At 45.9% G+C, this 20,866-nt stretch overlaps 1 protein-coding gene across 1 annotated transcript in view; it reads left to right on the top strand.

Moving 5' to 3' along the window:
* The window catches only part of LOC120060475 (calmin-like), a 43,984-nt gene that overhangs the window by 14,017 nt on the left and 9,101 nt on the right, over positions 1 to 20,866 (top strand). Inside the window, exons 2-9 of the mRNA XM_039009815.1 lie at positions 11,902 to 11,963; positions 15,217 to 15,312; positions 15,590 to 15,673; positions 15,894 to 15,986; positions 16,122 to 16,315; positions 16,501 to 16,694; positions 16,999 to 17,081; positions 17,586 to 20,156. Coding sequence (XP_038865743.1) covers positions 11,902 to 11,963; positions 15,217 to 15,312; positions 15,590 to 15,673; positions 15,894 to 15,986; positions 16,122 to 16,315; positions 16,501 to 16,694; positions 16,999 to 17,081; positions 17,586 to 20,156 — 3,377 coding nt within the window. The remainder of the gene's footprint in view (positions 1 to 11,901; positions 11,964 to 15,216; positions 15,313 to 15,589; positions 15,674 to 15,893; positions 15,987 to 16,121; positions 16,316 to 16,500; positions 16,695 to 16,998; positions 17,082 to 17,585; positions 20,157 to 20,866) is intronic.

Raw genomic sequence — 20,866 nt, 5'->3', positions numbered from 1 at the left:
AAAGGATTCTACATAGCCCAAAAAAGGGGTGTATCCATAGTGGAACCCTTTTTTGGTGTTTCTTTATAGACCCTTAGGAAAGGGTTCTTTATAGCGCCATACAGGTACCGTATGAGCATGGTTCTAGAACCGTATGAACCGTATGAGCATGGTTCTTTACACATTTTTTGGGGGTGTGTAGCTTTGACCTCACTGGCTGAGTCCCAAATGGGAGTCACATTTAGATGCAATACAAAATCCTGGAATTGTTTGCATATGGAAATGCTTCCGTGAGAGTGTTTTGGTTTCCCGGTATTGTCCATGTTGGATTCCCGGCACTCGCATTTAGGTAAGGTTTGAGCAGAGGCTGTTTCCCAAATGGCACCCTAGTAGATGTGTACTACATAGGGTAATACTGTGCCTTTTGAGACACCGACAAAACTCACTTAACCCACATTATAAATGGCCCTTCCTTTCCTGTCAGGAATGACCTTCAACTACAGAATATGTTTAGTAATGTAAATTCAATTTCCTTACAATGCCATGCAAACCTGTAGTTCTGTTGGGGGGGGGTCTTAGAATTAATCCTTGGGCTATGGAGTTTAATAAGCTACAGGTCTGTACTTCAAAAGTAGTGGACCCATGCTTTCAGCTATTCAACCATGTTGGACCAGCTACCTCAAGGAAGAACGCATGCCTTTCTGGTATGTAGAGTGATTGTGAAACATAAGCAAATACTAGATAAGGTGAAGGAAGGAGTGAACACACTTTTTAGTTCAGGTTCACAGGTCTCTGTCTGACCCAGCTAATAATTGGTGATGTCTAATCACTACACCCCTCTCTCCTTTTATAATGGTGTGAATGGCTGAGTTTAATAGGACCAAAAAAGAACCTGATTGATCTGGGCTCTGTGACAATGAATCTGCACCAAGAATCACAATGAATGTATCCCACACTTACTGCTGATTTGTTTGCTGTATTAGTGATTGTAGTTCAGAAGATGTAGTTATTCTTCAGATTAAGTAGGCTAAATGTTGATTTCCTGGCTGTCAATTATGCAAGCAAAGGCAGCATTAATTCACAGTATATGCAGAAACTGGCCTGCAAGATCACATCCCTGGATTTTTTTTGTGTAGCCTATGCATGTGCACATGATTGTGTACAGTCTGTGTCTGTGTGCGTGTGTGAGAGAGAGTAACAACACTTCTAGAAGGATAGATAAGGAAATTGATTTCACAAACCTCTGTCTGAACTATTGGTTACCTGTCAAATAATGTTGAATCACGCTTGGAAAGAATCGAAATGTTCTTCTTCTTTTCTGTTCGCTAATTTTCCCCAGTGGAGGCATACAGGCAACAAATGAACACTTCCTCTTGAGTCATGTTCGGTTACATAAGTGTGCTTCATCAAAAATGTCTGCAACCCTTTCTTCTAAAGGGGCCATCCGGGATTGGTACAGTACATCCATTTTTGGACTTTTAAATTAATGCTTTATAGCCATTGACTCGAGTGACCGCTTTGTTGTTTTTCGAATCCCAGATGGCCCCTTTTAAGGTGTGAGCTGAGGTATTTTTTTATGACACTGGACTGTTTCTATTGTAAATCATATACGCTGTTGGGCATTGTTATTTGTATCCCATTATCTTCTTACAGGAAAATACACACGCTGCATCTATATTGGCTAATCCCAAACATGTAGAATAAGACAAAGTCATTTTTCAATTAGACGTGGATGGTGAGGCCTGTATAGAACAAGGAAAGGCACTCTAAAATGTGAACTAAAGAAAAGAGATATTATACACCCCAGCAACTCTTCTAGTTATATAACCCCTTTGGTTAAGAGTAAGACACCAGCAGCAGTGTCTTTAGGGAATCCCCTATCATGGCAGTTTTAGTTTTAATATTTTAATATAAGATGAGCTCCACTTTGTTCGTCCTGTAGTTTTACATTTGAAATCAACAAAATATTTCACCGTCTCATTGGATTTAGGGTGAAAGTTGGGTGAAGAAAAATACGAAATCCCCTTACGTTGATGGCTTTTTGCAAATCCAAATCAGTTGTCCATGTTGTTTCAACGTCATCACATTGAATTTGTGTTGTTGAAACGATGTGGAAACAACGTTGATTCAACCCGTTTTTGCCCAGAGGGGACCACATCTTAATGCAAAGCAACATGAATCAACAGCAGGGATATATTGAGGGAGGGGGAATCCGGTACCCACCCGCCCAGCGTATTTAATTTCATCCTTCTTTCTGTTGATTTATCCAGCACATTTATTTCATCTTTCTCACCTACTTTCAAACGGATTCTGCACTTTCTGTTCCTTCCGACTGTTCTGAGGTGCGTAGGAGGTGGTGCCAGGCAGGCAGTCAACCATGGCTTCTTCCGAAATGGCACCCTATTCACCCTATGCCCCCATAGGGCTCTGGCCAAATGCAGTGCACTATATAGGGAATAGGGTGCCATTTGGTTTGAGACGCACCCCAGGACATCTGGAGACATTCTGTTACCCAGGGAGGAAGATTCCTGTACCCCCTCCTCCCCGTGTTTTTCCTCCTTGTCTTCACAGCCTCTAATTGGCTGGCAGTGAGGCGGAACTCTGGAGAGGCGCTAGCTGCCCACAGAATCGCCCACAGAATTGCCCCCAATCAGACTTTGTTTTGTTTATTAGTGGTAATTACTCTCAGATGGAGGAATGGGACTGTTTGTCATATGGTGTACTTTGTTGGTGGTGTTGTTGGTGTATCTATTGTACTCCAATGGTCAGTGAAGGGAGTTATGTTGCTGAAAAAGGATGTCAGTATTGGATCAGATACTTTTCTCTTAGGCCGGGATTCAATCCGATCGCACTTTGTCGACAATGCACCATTTAGAGTTAACTTCCGGTTTAGCCATCATATGCAGCGTTTACCATGAATGCGGGAACAAAGCTGCATCGCCGACAAAGCGCGATCGGGTTGAATCCCAGTCCTTAGTCTCTTACACTTGTTTTTGCACACTTCCCTACTGAATATCTGCAGATTAGTTTGATGTGTTTACATCCAGAATGCTGATGCAGAGTTTGGTCGACTCTCAGCTCTCACATCTACTGTTTGTTCTTTTAAATGAGTGGATAATCACATGAACAGTAGGTGAATTTACACTGCAAAGAGACACGAACTAAAAAGCCTAGAAGTGCCTTTATCAGCACACAGCTAGTATATACAGATCTGTGTCAGTGTCATTATACACATCTAGTATATACAGATCTGTGTCAGTGTCATTATACACATCTAGCATGTACAGATCTGTGTCAGTGTCATTATACACATCTAGCATGTACAGATCTGTGTCAGTGTCATTATACACATCTAGTATATACAGATCTGTGTCAGTGTCATTATACACATCTAGCATGTACAGATCTGTGTTCAATAAAAGCACTGAGTTAATTGCCTCCTAATGATATTTGTTCAGTCCTACAGGGTTGTCCCTTCTCTGTTCGACTCTGAGATGGTATAAAAGAGTAACATTATGACCGCGTACCAAATGGCACCCTATTTCCTGCATAGTGCACTACTTTTGACTAGAGGCCTACGGGCCCCGGTAAAAAGTAGTGCGTTATATATGGAATAGTGTGCCATTTGGGACACTGTTGTAATGTTAATCAGATCATTCATATCCCAGTTAAAGGCTTTCTCTACCACATGGTTGAGGAGTCTCAGACTTGCTCCCCCACTCTTTGCATGGCAAGCAAATGAGAAGGGCCTCACTGCTCCCACCGAGTCTGGGATTTTGTCTAGAGCCAGTGCCAACACACTGAGACAAAAGAGAGGGAAAGGGGTTATAGAACAGAATATGTACGTCTGGTTGACAACTTACTATATCCCATTTCGTTATATGATAATATAGGATTATTAGATTGCAATCATATGATTGTCTCTGCTTCTCTAGACAGTGTTGCTTCAGTTTCTCCTCGATACCGAGTTAAATCCGATCAATCCTAACAAAATAAATGAGTATCAACGGCAACAGCAGTAATATGTAGTAATGTTTGGTCTGCCTTCGAAACTAACAATAGCCCAGATAAGATTAGGAAAGATAGAGTGCATAGAGAATTGCTTGTCACACTGTACACATTGACACGTCAACATTCACAGTAAGCTTGTGTTCAACATGCCAGTCAGACAAGAGGTACCGGTCCTTGGCAGTGTCCCAAATGTCACATTATTCCCTACATAGTGCACTACTTTCTACAGATGAAAAATAGTGCACTATATAGGGAATAGGGTGCCATTTTGGATGTATCCCTCCTGTCAGTCAGTGTGGCCTTATTTCCACACAGAGAATGACCTCATCTTTAATGGCAGTGCAGCCAAGAGAGCTGAAATAATGACACCGCTCTGCATTCACCTGTGTTACTCAGGATGTGACGTCATCCATGTATACGGTATGTATCCTATTCATTGTGCTCTTACCTTCTGAGACAGAGAGGGAAAACCAAAACCAGACCACTGAGAACATTGTGTTCACGTAAACTAGTGCTAGTCTATGGATTAAGGTTCGAGTTGGACTCTCTGTGGTCACTAAAGAACCCATGGCACTTAATCGCAAGAGTACGGGCGTTAACCCCCGATGTCCCGGATACATTCCCAATCAGGCCCATACCATCATGGCCACCTAATCATCCCCAGCTTCAAATGGGCTCATTCATCCCCTCTCTTCTCCCCTGTAACTATTCCCCAGGTTGCTGCTGTAAAAAAGAACGTATTCTCAGTCAAATATAGGTCATATTTTAATAACACCCCCCCCACCCCTTACCATACTAGAATGGGGACCTTCCAGGTGACTGCTGTTCTAAGGACAGACCTCATCAAGGCTTTCCAAGAAATGTAAACTACTGTGTTGTACTGTGTTTATAATAGAAAACACCTCACCGGAGCTGACTACGCTGCTCTTTCAGGGGGATAAAGCTTCGGCTCAGCATCCTGCATTGTTCCCAGTACAGAACCTGACCTCAACACTAGACTGACTTACTAAATCCACGCTCTGGCTTTACGGCGTTATCTCACAGTACGGTGTGGTGGGAGAAGAAACAACATTTCCACCCCTGAGTTCAAATGTCAGGGGCTCCTGAACACATGGCTCTTGGAAGGCAGTGTCCATATTTGCCTGTGGACTGTTGGAGGCTTTCATTGAATGGAAGACATCTGGAGTTGACACATGTTGGTGGGCTAACAGACAGATTCCCTGGAGAATAGGGCCTGATTATACAAGCCTTTTGACAGATTGTCCCCAGACTGTCCCTAACAGGCAATGTTTCAACCAGCCGAGTCCACACTCCCCCGGACTTGTTAGTATTCAAGAAGTGTAACCTTTTGTGTCGTAGGAATCTGAATCGGACACATCGCTGTGACAGAGAGCGAGCGAGCGAGAGAGAGAAAGAAAAAAAGAGGGATCATTCTTTTCCATGTAGGCCTGTCTCTCATTGCCAAGACGTTAGGTGTCATTCCCTTTATTCAGCACTGTGCTATCCACACATTTGTGGGGACGGAAAAATAAACGAACGGTCTGGTTAGGAATTCTAGGCGCACAGCCACACACATGCTATAAATCACCACCAGCGCACAATGGTACACATTCACAGCAACACACACACTCCAACAGACTGAGGTATCCGGGTGGGTCCGGATGCAGCGTGCCATAGTAAGTCTCTCTGTAGAGCCCTCAGATCTGACGATACGTGCACCTTTCTATTTGGCCCAGGCTCTGTTATTCCTAAGAGAAACCAATGCAGCGTTTTGGATAATGTACCTGGAAAATTAGATCAACAGTTATGGATGGCCACGGTTATTAATATGTCCAGTGGGGCAGTTGGGTTTTCAGATGTTTTGGTGTGTTTTATTTAACTAGCCTTTCATGACGTGGGCATTTTCTCACATTGGCTAATTGACTACAGAAATGACTATCCTCATCACAGGGGAGGTGTACATGTCATGTACACTACTGTTCAAACGTTTGGGGTCACTTAGAAATGTCACTTAGAAATACAGTGTAGACATTGTTAATGTTGTAAATGACTATTGTAGCTGGAAACGGCAGATTTTTTATGGAATATCTACATAGGCGTACAGAGGCCCATTATCAGCAACCATCACTCCTGAGTTCCAATGGCACATTGTGTTAGCTAATCCAAGTTTATAATTTTAAAAGGCTAATTGATCATTAGAAAACCCTTTTGCAATTATGTTAGCACAGCTGAAAACTGTTGTTCTGATTAAAGAAGCAATAAAACTGGCCTTCTTTAGACTTTAGACATTTGTGGGTTCGATTACAGGCTCAAAATGGCCAGAAACAAATAACTTTCTTCTGAAACTCATCAGTCTATTCTTGTTCTGAGAAATGAAGGCTATTCCATGCGAGAAATTGCCAAGGAACTGAAGATCTCGTACAACGCTGTGTACTACTCCCTTCACAGAACAGTTCAAACTGGCTCTAACCAGAATAGAAAGAGGAGTGGGAGGCCCCGGTGCACAACTGAGCAAGAGGACAAGTACATTAGAGTGTCTAGTTTGAGAAACAGATGCATCACAAGTCCTCAACTGGCATCTTCATTAAATAGTACCCGCAAAACACCAGTCTCAATGTCAACAGTGAAGAGGTGACTCCGGGATGCTGGCCTTCTAGGCAGAATTCCTCTGTCCAGTGTCTGTGTTCTTTTGCCCCTTTTAATCTTTTCTTTTTATTGGCCAGTCTGAGATAAGTTTTTTTCTTTGCAACTCTGCCTAGAAGGCCAGCATCCCGGAGTCACCTCTTCACTGTTGACGTTGAGACTGGTGTTTTGCGAGTAATATTTAATGAAGCTGCCAGTTGAGGACTTATGAGGCATCTCAACATTTTCATAGACTATGAACAAAGAGGATACAATAGAATAGAACAGTCTCATAGAATGTAAACATTAGTTTATGATGATTGTCTATTGTCTTATAAGCGTAGTGTGATACTACAAACAGAAATACATGGAGAGTACATTGTTCATCTCTTGGGTTTCTCTCCTGGCTGAAGCTCTTTCTCAGAGCAAGAGCCTGCTTTTACTTCTCTGTGTGTGTGTCACTTTTTTTCTGTGTCTGCATGTCTCTGCCTGATAGTGTGTGTGGAGTGTCTCTGTGTGTGTCTAAGTTTATGTGTAGGTGTGGCTGTGTGTCTGTTGTTGTGCCCGTCTGTGTGTGTATAGGGCATGTCGCTATAATAAGGGGGCCATTTCCCAGCACTAGCAACCAGCCAGCAACCATAAAGACACAAAGAGCCTAGCTGCTCTGGGCCAGGAGCTGGGTGACAGGTTTGAGCACTCAGCTGTGAGTGAGTGAGTGAGTGAGTGAGTGAGTGAGTGAGTGAGTGAGTGAGTGAGTGAGTGAGTGAGTGAGTGAGTGAGTGAGTGAGTGAGTGAGTGAGTGAGTGAGTGAGTGAGTGAGTGAGTGAGAGAGAGAGAGAGAGAGAGAGAGAGAGAGAGAGAGAGAGAGAGAGAGGCAAAGAACAGTGTCCAAACTCAGATGACACTTTGTTTGGATATGAGGACTAGCAGTACTTCTGTGTCTCAGCTGGAGTCAGCTGTTTGTGTTTTGCTGAATGGGGTGAAGGAACTCCTACATCTGTGAGTAAATGCCTCATTTTATAACAAACACACACCAGAGGAATGAAGAGATGACCCCATACTGAGAATTGCCTGGTGGCTGTTCATGGCAAATGAGGTTGTCATGAACACGAATGGTATTTCGAGAATGAATAAGGATGACGATTTCATTGCTGCTGGCAATTTTTTTCTTAATAGGGCATTTTATTAGCCTGGTTGCCAGTCTGTTTCTGCTCTCTTGCCAACTCCTTATGTAATTGTCATGTTTGGTTTGAGAATGGAGTAGGCAAGAGCACAAACAGATCTGGGACCAGGTTGGGTTATTATTGATTGTCTCTCATTTTGTTTAATTTCTACTCACAGTATGGCTGTCTGTCTTTTCCCTCAGACCTCAGGATAAGACCCAGATGCAAACAGTTCGACCAGTGTTGACCGGGGTGCACGTACCTGGTTGACCGGGGTGCCGGCGGTGGAATTCAGCTATGAGGGCTGGGTCCAGGATGTTCCTAGCGGGGACCGAGCATTCCTCTGGACCATAACCCTCCCAATCAAACATGGAATCCCCCGCCCCGAGGTCGAACACTCAGAAGACGCCTCACTGTGTATGCCGGATGGCCATCGATGAGACGGGGGGAAGGGGTGGGCCTGGAAAGTGGAGACAGAGGGCTGTGAGACAGGTTTAATCCTTGATACATAAAACGTGGGATGTATACGGAGGGTGTGGAGCAACAGAAGACAAACACCAGAGGGGCTAAGGATCTTGGAGATGGGGAAAGGTCCGATAAAACGAGGGGAAAGTTTGTGGGACTCTACCCAGAGGGGCAGATCCCGAGTTGACAGCCATACCCTCTGCCCAAGACAATAGCGGGGAGCCGGCGTCCGATGGCGGTCCGCCTGTCAACGATATCTGGAGGTGGTTTGGAGAAGAGCGGACCAAGCTCTCTTCCAGCTACGCCGACAGCGGCAGACGAACATCTGGGTCGAGGGTATGTAGACCTTTTCCTCTATCTCCGGGTAGAGTGGGGGCTGATGCCCTTCGAGTGCTCCGTGAGTTGAGAGCCCAGTGGTCGAGCAGGGAAGGGTGTTCCGGGCATACTCCACCCACACAAATTTCTGGCTCCAGGTGGTGGGGTTGGCCAAGACGAGGCACCAAAGAGTCGTCTCCAACTGGCCGGTGGATTGAGGATGAAACCTGGAGGACAGACTGGCCGACGACCCAATGAGTGTGCAGAACGCCTTCCAGAACCGGGACGAAAACTGAGGACCCCGGTCAAAGACCATGTCCACCGGATGTCCATGGATCCGTAAGACGTGCTGCACCAAGAGCTGGGCCGGCTCCTTGGCAGAAGGTAGCTTGGGGAGGGGAATGAAATGGGCAGTTTTGGAAAACCTGTCCATCACTGTGAGGATAGTGGTGTTGCCATCAGATGAAGGGAGACCAGTGACTAAGTCCAGGGATATATGTGACCAGGGCAGGTGAGGGACAGGAAGAGGTTGAAGGAGGCAAGACGGAGCTTGCCGAGGAGTCTTGTTCTGAGTACAGACAGTACAGGCAGTGTCTGGGACAAACATCCGGTTAGCCAGAACCCCTCCAGGGTCCGGCTGGGAATGCTGCGCCTCACAGACCTGGTTCTATTCTCCAGACGAGGGTAGCCACCAGGCACAACGTAGGAAGGATGGTCTCGGGGTCCGAGGGTGTAGATGCGGGGCTATAGTGGCGTGAAAGCGCGTCTGGCTTAACATTCTTAGATCCTGGGCGGTAGGAGATGGTGAAGTTAAACCGGGTGAACAACAGGGCCCATTTAGCTTGCCTGGAGTTGAGACGCTTGGCGGTGCGGAGATATTCCAGGTTCTTGTGGTCCATCCACATTATATATGGAAGTTCCGCCCCCTCTAACCAGTGTCTCCACTCCTCCAATGCCATCTTCACTGCGAGTAGTTCTCGATTCCCCACATCATGATTCCTCTCCGTGGCATTAAGACGATGGGAGAAGAAGGCGCAGGGATGCAGCTTAAGGTCCAGGGCAGAACGCTCGGACAGGATGGTTCCCATTCCGACATCCGACGCGTCTACCTCCACCACGAACTTACGGGATGGATCAATATGGGAGCTGTGGTGAAGCGGTGCTTAAGGTCCAGGAATGCCCGGTCAGCAGCTGGGGAGGTGAGTACTGACAGGGGGAAAGCCAGGGTGCTGTAACCCCGGATAAAACGCCAATAGAAATTGGCAAACCCTAAGAAGCGTTGCAGCTGCACTCTGGACGTGGGTTGGGGCCAATCCATCACCGCTCTCACCTTTCCAGGATCCATCTGCACATTCCCAGCAGCTATGATGTATCCAAGGAAGGAGATGGTGGAGTGATGGAATTCACATTTTTTGGGTTTGACAAAAAGCTGGTTCTCCAGGAGACACTGGAGGACCTGTCGGACGTGGAGAACGTGTTCTTGAGCCAAGCGGGAAAAGACGAGGATGTCGTCAAGGTAGATGAACACGACCTGGTTCAACATGTCGCGGATAATGTCATTAACTAGGACCTGGAACACAGCAGGAGCATTGATCAGACCGAATGACATCATCAGGTATTCATAGTGTCCGCTAGCAGTGTTGAAGGCTGTCTTCCGCTTGTCACCTTCCCGTATCCGTACCAGGTGGTGGACGTTCCAGAGGTCCAACTTAGAGAGGTAGTGGCCCCCTGGAGCGGTTCGAAAGCCGAGGCGATGAGTGGTAGTGGGTAGCGGTTCTTAACCGTGATGTCATTGAGGCCTCGGTAGTCGATGCACGTGCGCATGGTTTTGTCCTTCTCCACAAAGAAGAACCCTTCTCCGGCGGGGAGGCAGAACAACGGATACCCCCTGCAGCCAGGGAGTCGTCGATGTATGTCTCCATAGCCTTGGTCTCCAGACCTGACAGTGAATACAGGCGTCCCCAGGGTGGTGTAGTGCCCAGGAGAAGGTCGATCCTGCAGTCATAGGGTTGATGCAGAGGAAGCGAAGTGGCCCGGGCCTTGCTGAAATCCTCCTGGAAGTCCTGGTACTCCGCGGAAACGGCGGAGAGGTCCGAGGCTTCTTCCGAGCCCACAGGAAGACGTCCCAGGGCAGGCTGTGCCGACTTCAGGCAATGGGCATAGCAGAACGGGCATAGCAGAACGGGCTCCAGCCCATGATAGTACCAGCAGTCCAGTTGATAAGGAGTTGTGGCACTGGAGCCAAGAAAACCCCAATACCATGGAAACCTGAGGAGACTTGATGAGCATAAACTGTATAGACTCACTGTGGTTCCCAGACACACGCGGGTGGATAGGAGTAGTATTGTGGGGGACCCTGCCTATAGAGCGCCCATTCAGTGCTCTAACGTCCATGGGAATGGAGAGGGGCTGAGTGGGGATGCCCAGCTCAGACACCAGGGTGGCGTCCATGAAACTCTCGTCGGCCCCAGAGAGATTTTGATTGCTCGCCCCACAGCAGGATGGCATGGAGAGGGGTGTGAGTAAGGGGAGAAGAAACATTCTCTGTATGTTCCACCAGAGTACTCGTACCTACTGATGAGCCTGGTCTTTTAATGGACAGGTAGACACATAATGACCGTCAGTTTCGCAATACAGACAACTCTGGGTGTTAAGTCTGCGTATTTACATCCTAGTACCAAAGTTTTGATCCATTAAGAGAAACAGGCGTAGAATGACACTCCTCTGGCTAGGAAATGAGGAAAGATATTCACGAGGTTGTTGGATGGTACTCCAGTGAGACATTTAATGCACAACGACACACAGGTTAAGAGGTTTTTAATAATAGCCAAGGAGTGAGCATGTAAGATATGACCATGATTCACCAAATAGCTTCACCGTATTGTGTATGGAAGTCAATACAATATATGATTGGATATAAATTGGTGTGTGTGTGTGGTGTATGCATGTGAGCATGTAGATGTGTGATGTTGTATGTTCATGCAAAGGTTCACATGCGAGGGTTGCATGTGTGTGTTTGCACGCTAAGTGCACCCCCTTGTTGCTATGGCGTGTTGACAGATCATGGCTGCAGGGTAGAGGTCTTGCTGATTAACGACTGGGTTGTGTCACAATTGGCAACCTATTCCCTATGTAGTACACTACTTTTGACCAAAGCCCTATGGACCCTGGTCAAAAGTAGCGCACTATATAGGGAACGGGGCTATTTGGGATGCTACCTGGTAGTAGATGAGGCTGTTGTCTTACATGAGTCAGTATTGATGCTGCTGGTCTCTTCTCTGTATTCCCATCTTTTATTCACAGCCACCATATTCACATCCTCCTCTATGTTGCTTTTCTCTTGCAGTTGAAAGAGAGGTCGTTCAGAAGAGGACGTTCACACGATGGATGAATCTGCATTTAGAGAAGGTAAGTCAGTCTACAGATCAGGGTTTGGGTCAATTCCATTTCAATTGAAAATGAAATTCCAATTTTCCTCAGAGCTCTATGAGAATTTTTTTTTGTATTTTTTGTTTACTTCCTGAATTGACTGAATTGAAATGGAATTGACCCTAACCCTGCTACAGTTCCCCCAAAAAATCCATCCCTCAAAATAAGCGTATCTTTACCCAACACCACAAACTGGAGTATGTATAGACTTATTCCTAAACCTGGGTTATTTTACGTTTCCGATGCGTTCTCATTTCAATTTTCCTGCCCTTTTTCTGACAACACTTTGAGTCTATCCCTCACACAAACCGAGTTGTAGCTTCTCCCTTTACCCTATAAATGATAAATGGAGCCAGAGGAACTGCTAATGCAGAGAGAGACAGTGTAAAACATTCATTTGTCAGTAAATGCTAATCTGATGTGTAGATGCTATCTGTCTGCCCCAGAGTAGATTTACTTCCACTTAATGCTGTACAGGTGGTACTGTGGGACTGCATCTCAAATGTCACTCTTTTTCTTATATAGTGCCTATAGGGCTTTGGTCAAAAGTAGTGCACTATATAGGGAATAGTGGGGCAGACTGTATATGCAAATAGTGCTAGATTAGATGTAATAGGGCGATTCCACGCCAGCATGGCCCAAAACTAGTTCTGGTATCACAGATTGTTCTGGCAATTCACATTAAAATCTTCATTGGGAGGAAGGACGTTTAACATTTTTATTACATTTGTATTTTTTGGAAAATTGTGATGAAAGTGGCAATTTCTATATGCCCTTTTTAGACCTATACATGCCTCCTGTAAGACCCTATGATCCGTGAACCGTACATGGTACAGACAACATCTTGGTGTCATTATCAGTCCCTCCAGGATTTCGCAGAGGCAATTCTGACATTTTGCATGGCAACATGCAATGATTTTGTCCAATTTGTCGTGAAACTGCACTGACGAGGGAAAAGGTTTGTTGACATTTGGCTTGATTGAACCATATTATTTAAAAAAATTAAACTACGCAAGTCAGTTAAGAACAAGTTCTTATTTACAATGACGGCCTACCCCAGCCAAACCTGGACGTCACTGGGCCAATTGTGCGCCGCCCTATGGGACTCCCAATCACAGCCGGATGTGATACAGCCTGGATTCAAACCAGGAACTGTAGTGACATCTCTTTCACTGAGATACAGTGCCTTAGACCGCTGCGCCACTTGGGAGCCCAATATTATGCGGTAAATGTGTGGTGATTGGTTGAAATTGCGAGCCCTCTTTTTATACTGCGGTGATGGGTCAGTTTTGTGTGATAATATTGCGATGATTTGACTGTTTTATAGTGTGGTGATTGGTCAAATTTGCAAGCCCTCGCATAATATGCAGGTAAGTAATTTTAGATTTTGCACCAAAAAAATGTGATCGCAGAATCTGGACTGCTTTATAGTCCTCACAGTGTGCTCTTAAATATGGAGTATGTCTATATTCTGACATAAAACATTTCTAATAAATGTATTTAACACAAAGCATAGTATTATTAATATCGCAAAAGTACCCCTTTAGATTTTATTGCTTATTTTTTACATATTATTTGGAACAATATAGTCTTTAAACACATCAGATTTCCAGAGTGGGTTCTCTGGTACTTTGAAGAAATGATCCATTTTATACATACAAATTGACATTATAGATCATTAACCAATCACAGCCCTCCTGCAGGATTGCACATTCAGCAAATCACAGCAGAGGGAGTTCCCTTTAAATCCATTTTCAAAAAATTGCTCATAACTTTAAAAGTAGGAGAGAGCCCACTCTGTAAATTTGACGTACGTGTAGAGTATATTGTTTAAAAGAATATGTTTAAAAATGAACAAAATCAAAAAGGGTACTTTTGAGATAATAATATTAATAGTTTCAATGTTGAATAAATTAATGTGTTAAATTGTATTTCAGAATGTAGCGATACTCCATATTTTAGAGCACAGTATTAGGAGTATAATGACACCAAGGTGTTGCCTGTATCATGTACGGTTCCCTGGTTATTGGGTCTTATAGGGGGCATGTATAGGTCTGAAGAGTGCCTAACATGGCGCCTTTTATCGTGTTAAAAAATGGTTTGTTACAAAAGTAATTGGCATATCAAACATCCTTCCTCCCAATTAAGTTTTTATGTGAGAATTGCCAGAACAATCTGAGATGCAAAAATATTTTCGTGACATGCTGGCATGGAATAATCGCCATAGGCCTTTTTTGTACTTTTCCCCCCTCCTTTCTTCTCAGATTGCGTTGTGTAATTTGAAGAACTGCTTTATTTACTTGAATAGCATTCCTGAACAAATTACCAAGGAACTATGGTGAAAAGGCCCGCACATACGTTCTCTTTGTCTGCTAACCTACACGTACCCTCAGCCGTTCTGTGTTCCCTCCACTCTCAAGCACACATACACTTGTGCTCACAAATTGTTTACATATTTTTTTATCTTTCCCTTCCTTCACCCCCACCCCCTCCGCTCTCTCTCGCTCACAAGTGACACACACACACACACACACACACACACACACACACACACACACACACACACACACACACACACACACACACACACACTACTCTGCCATTAGTCATTCAGTGAGTTTCCCTACTCTAGCCTTACACCATTGTTTGCATTGGCAAGGCTGTTTTGTGCTTCTAAGGTTTCAGGCGACAGAGAGATGAGATGATAACAGAGCAGAGCCATAAGGCTGACTGAGAGAGAGAGAGTCCAAATAGTGATTAAGTCTTTGTTTCTCTCACACAATGAACCTCTCTTCTCTGACCCACTGTCTGGCGTTACATCAAATCTCTGACCCACTAATCGACAATCATACGTTTGTCCGCTGGGTTTCGATGGAACGTTTTGCTCACTCCCTCTCTCAAGTAAGCGTTCAGATGTAGAGAGATTGGTTCATGCATGGTTCGGTTTGATGTCATAGCTATTACGCAATAGCTGTTTTGACGGACTGCTCATTATACTGATAAGATCCATCTTTGACAGTTATTGGCAGTCCTACCAGCCAGCATAAAACCAACACCAGAGACATGTCAATGGTCGTTATACTCCACTACTTATGCTACATGTGCACTTAAGTCAGACATCAGACACACCCACTTTTAGCTGTTGCAGCGCAATAGCATCATCAAACTGAAATGTGTTTTTAACATCATCAGGTCTGTTGAAAGATTAACTCTCCTCTCCTCCTGTCTTCAGTGCACTCCCCCGATGGAGGTAAACGACCTGTTCAGAGATATCCAGGATGGAAGAATACTCATGGCCTTGCTGGAGGAACTGTCCGGATGCAAGCTGGTGAGATTTCCACCAACAATATCCCACCATCCACACAGTATTCAGATGTTAGTGATGCTTTGTTGATTCATTCGCCTGCGTCACAAATGACACCCTATTCCCTATAGGCCCTGGTCAAAAGTAGTGCACAATGTAAGGGATAGGGTGCCATTTGGGAGGCAGCCGCATGGCTATGCTAGATATGGAGAAGTTGTGTGTTAAAGATTGTGCTTGAGTTCGATTTCGGTGGCTAACAATTCACCCAGCTGTTTGTTGTATGGTCGGTGTCCTCCTCCAGCTTCATGGATGGAAACAGTCCTCACATCGTATCTTCAGACTGAACAACATCGCAAAGGTCCTCACCTTCCTAGAGGAAAGAAATGTGAGTATCACAGCCAATCACCAATGAATCACCAATCACCTATTTAGGGAAGTGTCTAATAAACATCCTGAAATTATAGAAGAAGGTTCAGCGTTATTCCCTTCAATTATATTTATAGCTGAAGCTATTTTTTTCATATTGGGAGGAGCACCAGCACACCACTGTCTAAATATCCTGTTGATTGGTTGGATTGTTTACCTGGGTGTGTTTACCTGCACAGGTGAAGCTGGTCAGTATTGACGCTGCAGATGTCGCCGATGGCAACTCTTCCATCGTTCTCGGACTCATCTGGAATATTATCCTGTTTTTCCAGGTAAAATCTCTCTCTCTCTCTATACCGTCTCTTTCTTCTCTCTCCCCTCTTTCTCTCTCTCTCCCCTCTCTCTCTCTCTCTCTCTCTCAGATATTAAGTAATGAAATAAGTGCCTAGTCTTCCTCCTTCTCTCAGATCAAGGAGCTGACAGGGAACATTAAGAGCCAGTTCCCCTCGTCCTCCAGCCTCTCCTCGCTCCCCACCAGCTCCGACTCTGACACCTCCCACTCCAGCACGCCCTCCGATGAGAGGCCACGCTCCATCGCCATGAGGGATCATGGGAAAGCCATCAAGACGCTCCTGCAGTGGGTCCAGAGACGCACCAGGAAGTGAGTTGTGATTAGACAGCAATCATATGTCAAATTCATAAGAGACAAACTCACAAATAGGATATGGTATTTGATGAACCTGTGAAAATTCGGTAATACATACACACAAGTTTGAAAGTTTGACTGCAATCATGTTCAAGTGTTAGTGTCAGATGTTGCTGACTTGCCGAGTCTTGTCTTGTCAGGTATGGTGTGGCGGTGCAGGACTTTGGGAAGAGCTGGACCAGTGGGCTGGCCTTCCTGGCCGTCATTAAGTCTATTGACCCCAGCCTGGTGGACATGAGGAGAGCTCTGCTGAGGACAGCCAGGGAGAACCTAGAGGATGCCTTCAGGACAGCCCACTACAGCCTGGGCATACCCAGACTACTGGAACCAGAGGGTCAATTATTCAATTAAATTCAGTTAAATTCAAACCAATTCAATTAATTTAGACTTTATTCATTGCCACAAGGGGCAATTATGCTAGCCTGATCCCAGATCTGTTAGGGCTGTATAGCTAACTCCTATGGCCGTTGTCTTGCCAAAATAGTTGACATGACAACGGCCATAGCAGTTGACAAGACAGCATAAAGAGATCTGGGACTGGGCTACAATTATGCTGTACAATCAGAGTGTTTTAGAAGATTTACCACTAGTCGATCTTAAGTCCCTCTGTTATCATTCCCGCATTTCCATCTCCACAGACGTGACCATTAACCCTCCAGATGAGCAGTCCATCATGACCTACGTGTCCCAGTTCCTGGAGCACTTCCCTGGGATGGAAGAGGTGAGAGAGACTGCATCCCAAGGGCTCAGGTCAAAACTAGTGCATTATATAGGGAATGCGGTGCCATTTGGAACACATTCAGTGTCTGCATAATATTCATCTCATGATCAATATATGATATATACAGTAGTTTATACAAACCACTAGATCAGGGGTGTCAAACAAATGTTACCCCGCGGGCCGCATTCGGTCTTCACCGAGGTCTGGAGGGACGCACTTAAAATGTATTATGTTTCCCAAAAATGTTCCTTTATCCTTCGCTTTATCCTTCGCTTTTCGTTCCCCTGATTAGCTTTCGTTTCAATGGCTATTAGCAAGCTGGACAGAGTGAAGAGACTATAAATGTCGGTCTATTATGATTTCTACACAGCTTTGATTTGGTTTTTAGTCATTTCAATGTTGATTAAGATCGTACATTTTTTTTTCTTCCGGCTTGTGGGCTAGATATTTGACACCCCTGCAATAGATACACAAACCACAGATAACTCTCTTTCTCTCTCTCAGCCCCAGGAGAATGTATCTGATGTGATACAAAGGAGTGTGTCGTCAGGTAGACTCAGCTGTCGTATCAACGACTCCTCCCACGACCTGAGGAATGGCGTTCACCGGAGTCGGGACCGAGAGAGGCCCTTTGTGGTCCGGAGAGACTTAGTCCAGCACCCGCCCAAAATCTTAATCTCCTCTGTCTCCGAGGAGCTCAAATCCCCCACATCACCGCCCGTGGTGGAGCGCTCCCCGGTCAACGAAGGCTCGTCGGTAGGGACCACCCCCAGCCTTGTCTTCACCGTCTCCACCTCCAGCTCTCCGCAGCCCTCGTTTGTCAACTCGGTCATCGGCTCTGTGTCCTGTGACTCCCCGATCAGTGACTCTGTGATCGGTTCGCCAGACTCCTGTTGGGAGCGCCTGCCGAGCGAGGCAGTGACGCCAGACAGGTCTGTGGGGAGCCGTAGCGATGGGTCGCTATGTGACAGCGGGGTATCCTGGGACATCCCTCCCTCCACACCCCATGGGGTCACACCTGATCTGGAGGATCCGTTGCCGTCGGTTATGGGGCCAAAGGCAGGAAAGCCTCAGGACGAGGAACAGGAAGTGATGCCGGAGCTGTTAATCGACGAGGGGAACTACTCTTTTAGCTCAGTGGAGAGCACACAGTACAGGGCTAATACACAACTAGAAGAGGATGCAGAGGGACGGAAGAAGAAAGAGAAGGAAGACGAGGAGGAGGCGTATACTTACATTCTGGAACTGGGTGAGGACAAGGCAGCCAAGCAGGAGCCTGATCAAAGAGAAGGAAAGAACATAACAGAGAGAACAGGAAGTGACTCAGAAGGAATAGACACAACTACACGTCAGAGTAATGGCATCAACAAGGAGCAGGGGCGGCCATCTTTAGAGTTCTCTGACAAGCCTCAGCATACTGACTCTGACCAGAAAAGGGAGAGTGTGTGTGAGGGTGAGAGTGTGTGTGTGGGTGAGAGTGTGTGTGAGGGTGAGATAGGTGGAGCTGTGTGTTCTCCTCAACACAAGGATATCAGCCGTTCACAGCAGGAGACCCCTGACCTGCATGAAAAGCCAAATCAGCAGGACGGTGTCCTGGAGAGGACAGACAGAGCATCAGAATGTGCCAAGAAGGAAACAGTGGAACCATCTACAGATTCCAGGAAGGCTGGAAACCCAGAGGAAGGGTTCGCTACGGAACGTTCTGATAAAGCAGAGGGTCAAAGTGATGTGACTGACAGAGGGGTGACGGAACACAGACCGACTACGTCACTGTCAGAGAGGGACAGAAATGGGGAGCGGTCCCAGGAGGAGTCAGAGGAAAGGCACAAGCAGGTCACAGAAGAGTCAGAAACACAAAAGAAGATGAAGGACGTTCTGAACTGCCATATAGAGTCGCAGGAGAACACTACGACGCAGGCGGATGAGGTCACAGAGCAGTCACAACTGTATATGGAGATGGACCAGAGTCAGACCATCCAGGGGGGATCCTCAGAACCAGAAGAGGAGAGCCATACTGGGAAAAAGGACCCTGAATCTCTGTCTTGCACAGACAATCGGCAGAGCTCCACACTCCCAGCAGAGGACAGAGAGGATAGGACCCAGAGCCCAGAGAGAGAGGCAGAGGTTGGGGATGAAGACCCAGACCTGCGTGGGCCCCCTGGAGGTGGCTTGGTTGAAAAGCGTGAGACAGCCCCTTGTGGTGGAGATGCTAAAGTGAATGTTGTAGTTCCTGAGAAGAAGAGAGGGGCAGAAAATGGTCATGACAGGGTGGATGCTACTGGGTCTGGGGCCACAGACAACAGAGAGACAGTAGTGGAGGTCCCCCATCAGGGCACGCCAGTGTCCATTATCCCCTTGGACATGGTGTACTACCCCCACTATGATGTCCCCATCTCCCATGTCACTGAGGCCTTCCCTGGACTGGTCCTCACTGGGACGGTTCCTCGCTCTCCTCCCTCAGACACACACACCAAGAACCAGTCTTTATCCCTACCGCCTGGTCAAGAGAGAGACATAGAAAAGGATGCAGAGGATCATACTGAGGGCAGTCATAGTGAGACAGAGGCCTCTACTGTGGAAGAGACAGGGGACAAAATGGCAGACACAGAAAAGAGTCAAACCAAGAGTGTCAATGTGGCCTATACAGACAGTGAGAGGAGCAGTGCAATGGAGAAGCCTGAAAGTGAACCAATGGACTTGTTCCACGCTGACATGAGTGGGGCCCTTGATCAGACAATGACATTGAGTGAGACTCTGGAACCCATGGACCTGTTCTACCCGGATACAGATGACTGTGGTCCTGTAGAGGAACCAGAGAACGACGTGGAGACATCGCCGTGGTCCTCTTCCTTCAGCAAGTCAGTAGAGACCTGGCCCTCAACCTTCAGTGTTGCAGCGCTACAACCAGCACCGTCCTCAGAACCAGAACCAGAGACACACACAGGCTCGCACACACATAGCCAGACAGAGACACATACAGAGACACACGCACACAGCAGTCCAGACTCACACATGAAAAGCCAACTGGATCAAGAAGATCTCAGAGAGGAGGCAACAATGCAGAAGCAGGATAAGGTAAGCCAGTGTGTATGGACACAACAAGGACAGATCTGTGTATGTGTGTGTGTGCGCGCCTCCTGCATGCGTGTGTGTGTGTGTGTGTGTATACTAGGTGATCCAAACAACACCAGACAACATCAGAGTGACGTGACATTTCACACATACACATAGGACAAGGTCACTGTCTCATTATATGCAATAATCTGTCTGCATGTGTTATTATCTGTCATCCTTTTCTCTGGTTCTGTCTGACGTGTCTGTCTGGGCGTCTGATAATGTATGCATTGTTTTGGTGCTAGATGTTCTGCATACCAAGTCTTATTTAGCAGTCATGTCGTAAGCTGTTTTGACAAACCATGAATCATGAATCAATCATGAGAACGTTACCCATGATTTAAAGGAGGGACATTGGAGCTAATGTTCAAGACAGTTCAAAAGAAAGTGAGTGATATTTTTTATCAAGTGCTTTGTGCTACTCTATATGACTACAAGGGCTGGGAATTGAAAGGGACGTCATGATTCGATATTATCGTGATACTTAGGTGCCGATATGATATGTATTGCGATTCGATACTGCGATTTTATTGCAATTTGATGTTGCAAACATATTTCTCACTATATGTCTTCTGCAGAGACAGGAGGGAGCATGATAAATGAGTTTTGATCAGTCAGGGAAATAAAAGTGCTGAAAACACGTTGGCTCACTATTTAAAAAGAAGATGAAG

Source organism: Salvelinus namaycush, chromosome 15 (genome assembly GCF_016432855.1).
Source record: "Salvelinus namaycush isolate Seneca chromosome 15, SaNama_1.0, whole genome shotgun sequence".
In the NCBI taxonomy this organism is placed as follows: domain Eukaryota; kingdom Metazoa; phylum Chordata; class Actinopteri; order Salmoniformes; family Salmonidae; genus Salvelinus; species Salvelinus namaycush.
Note: the sequence above shows the minus strand (reverse complement) of the source record. Positions and strands in the feature narration are given on the sequence as shown.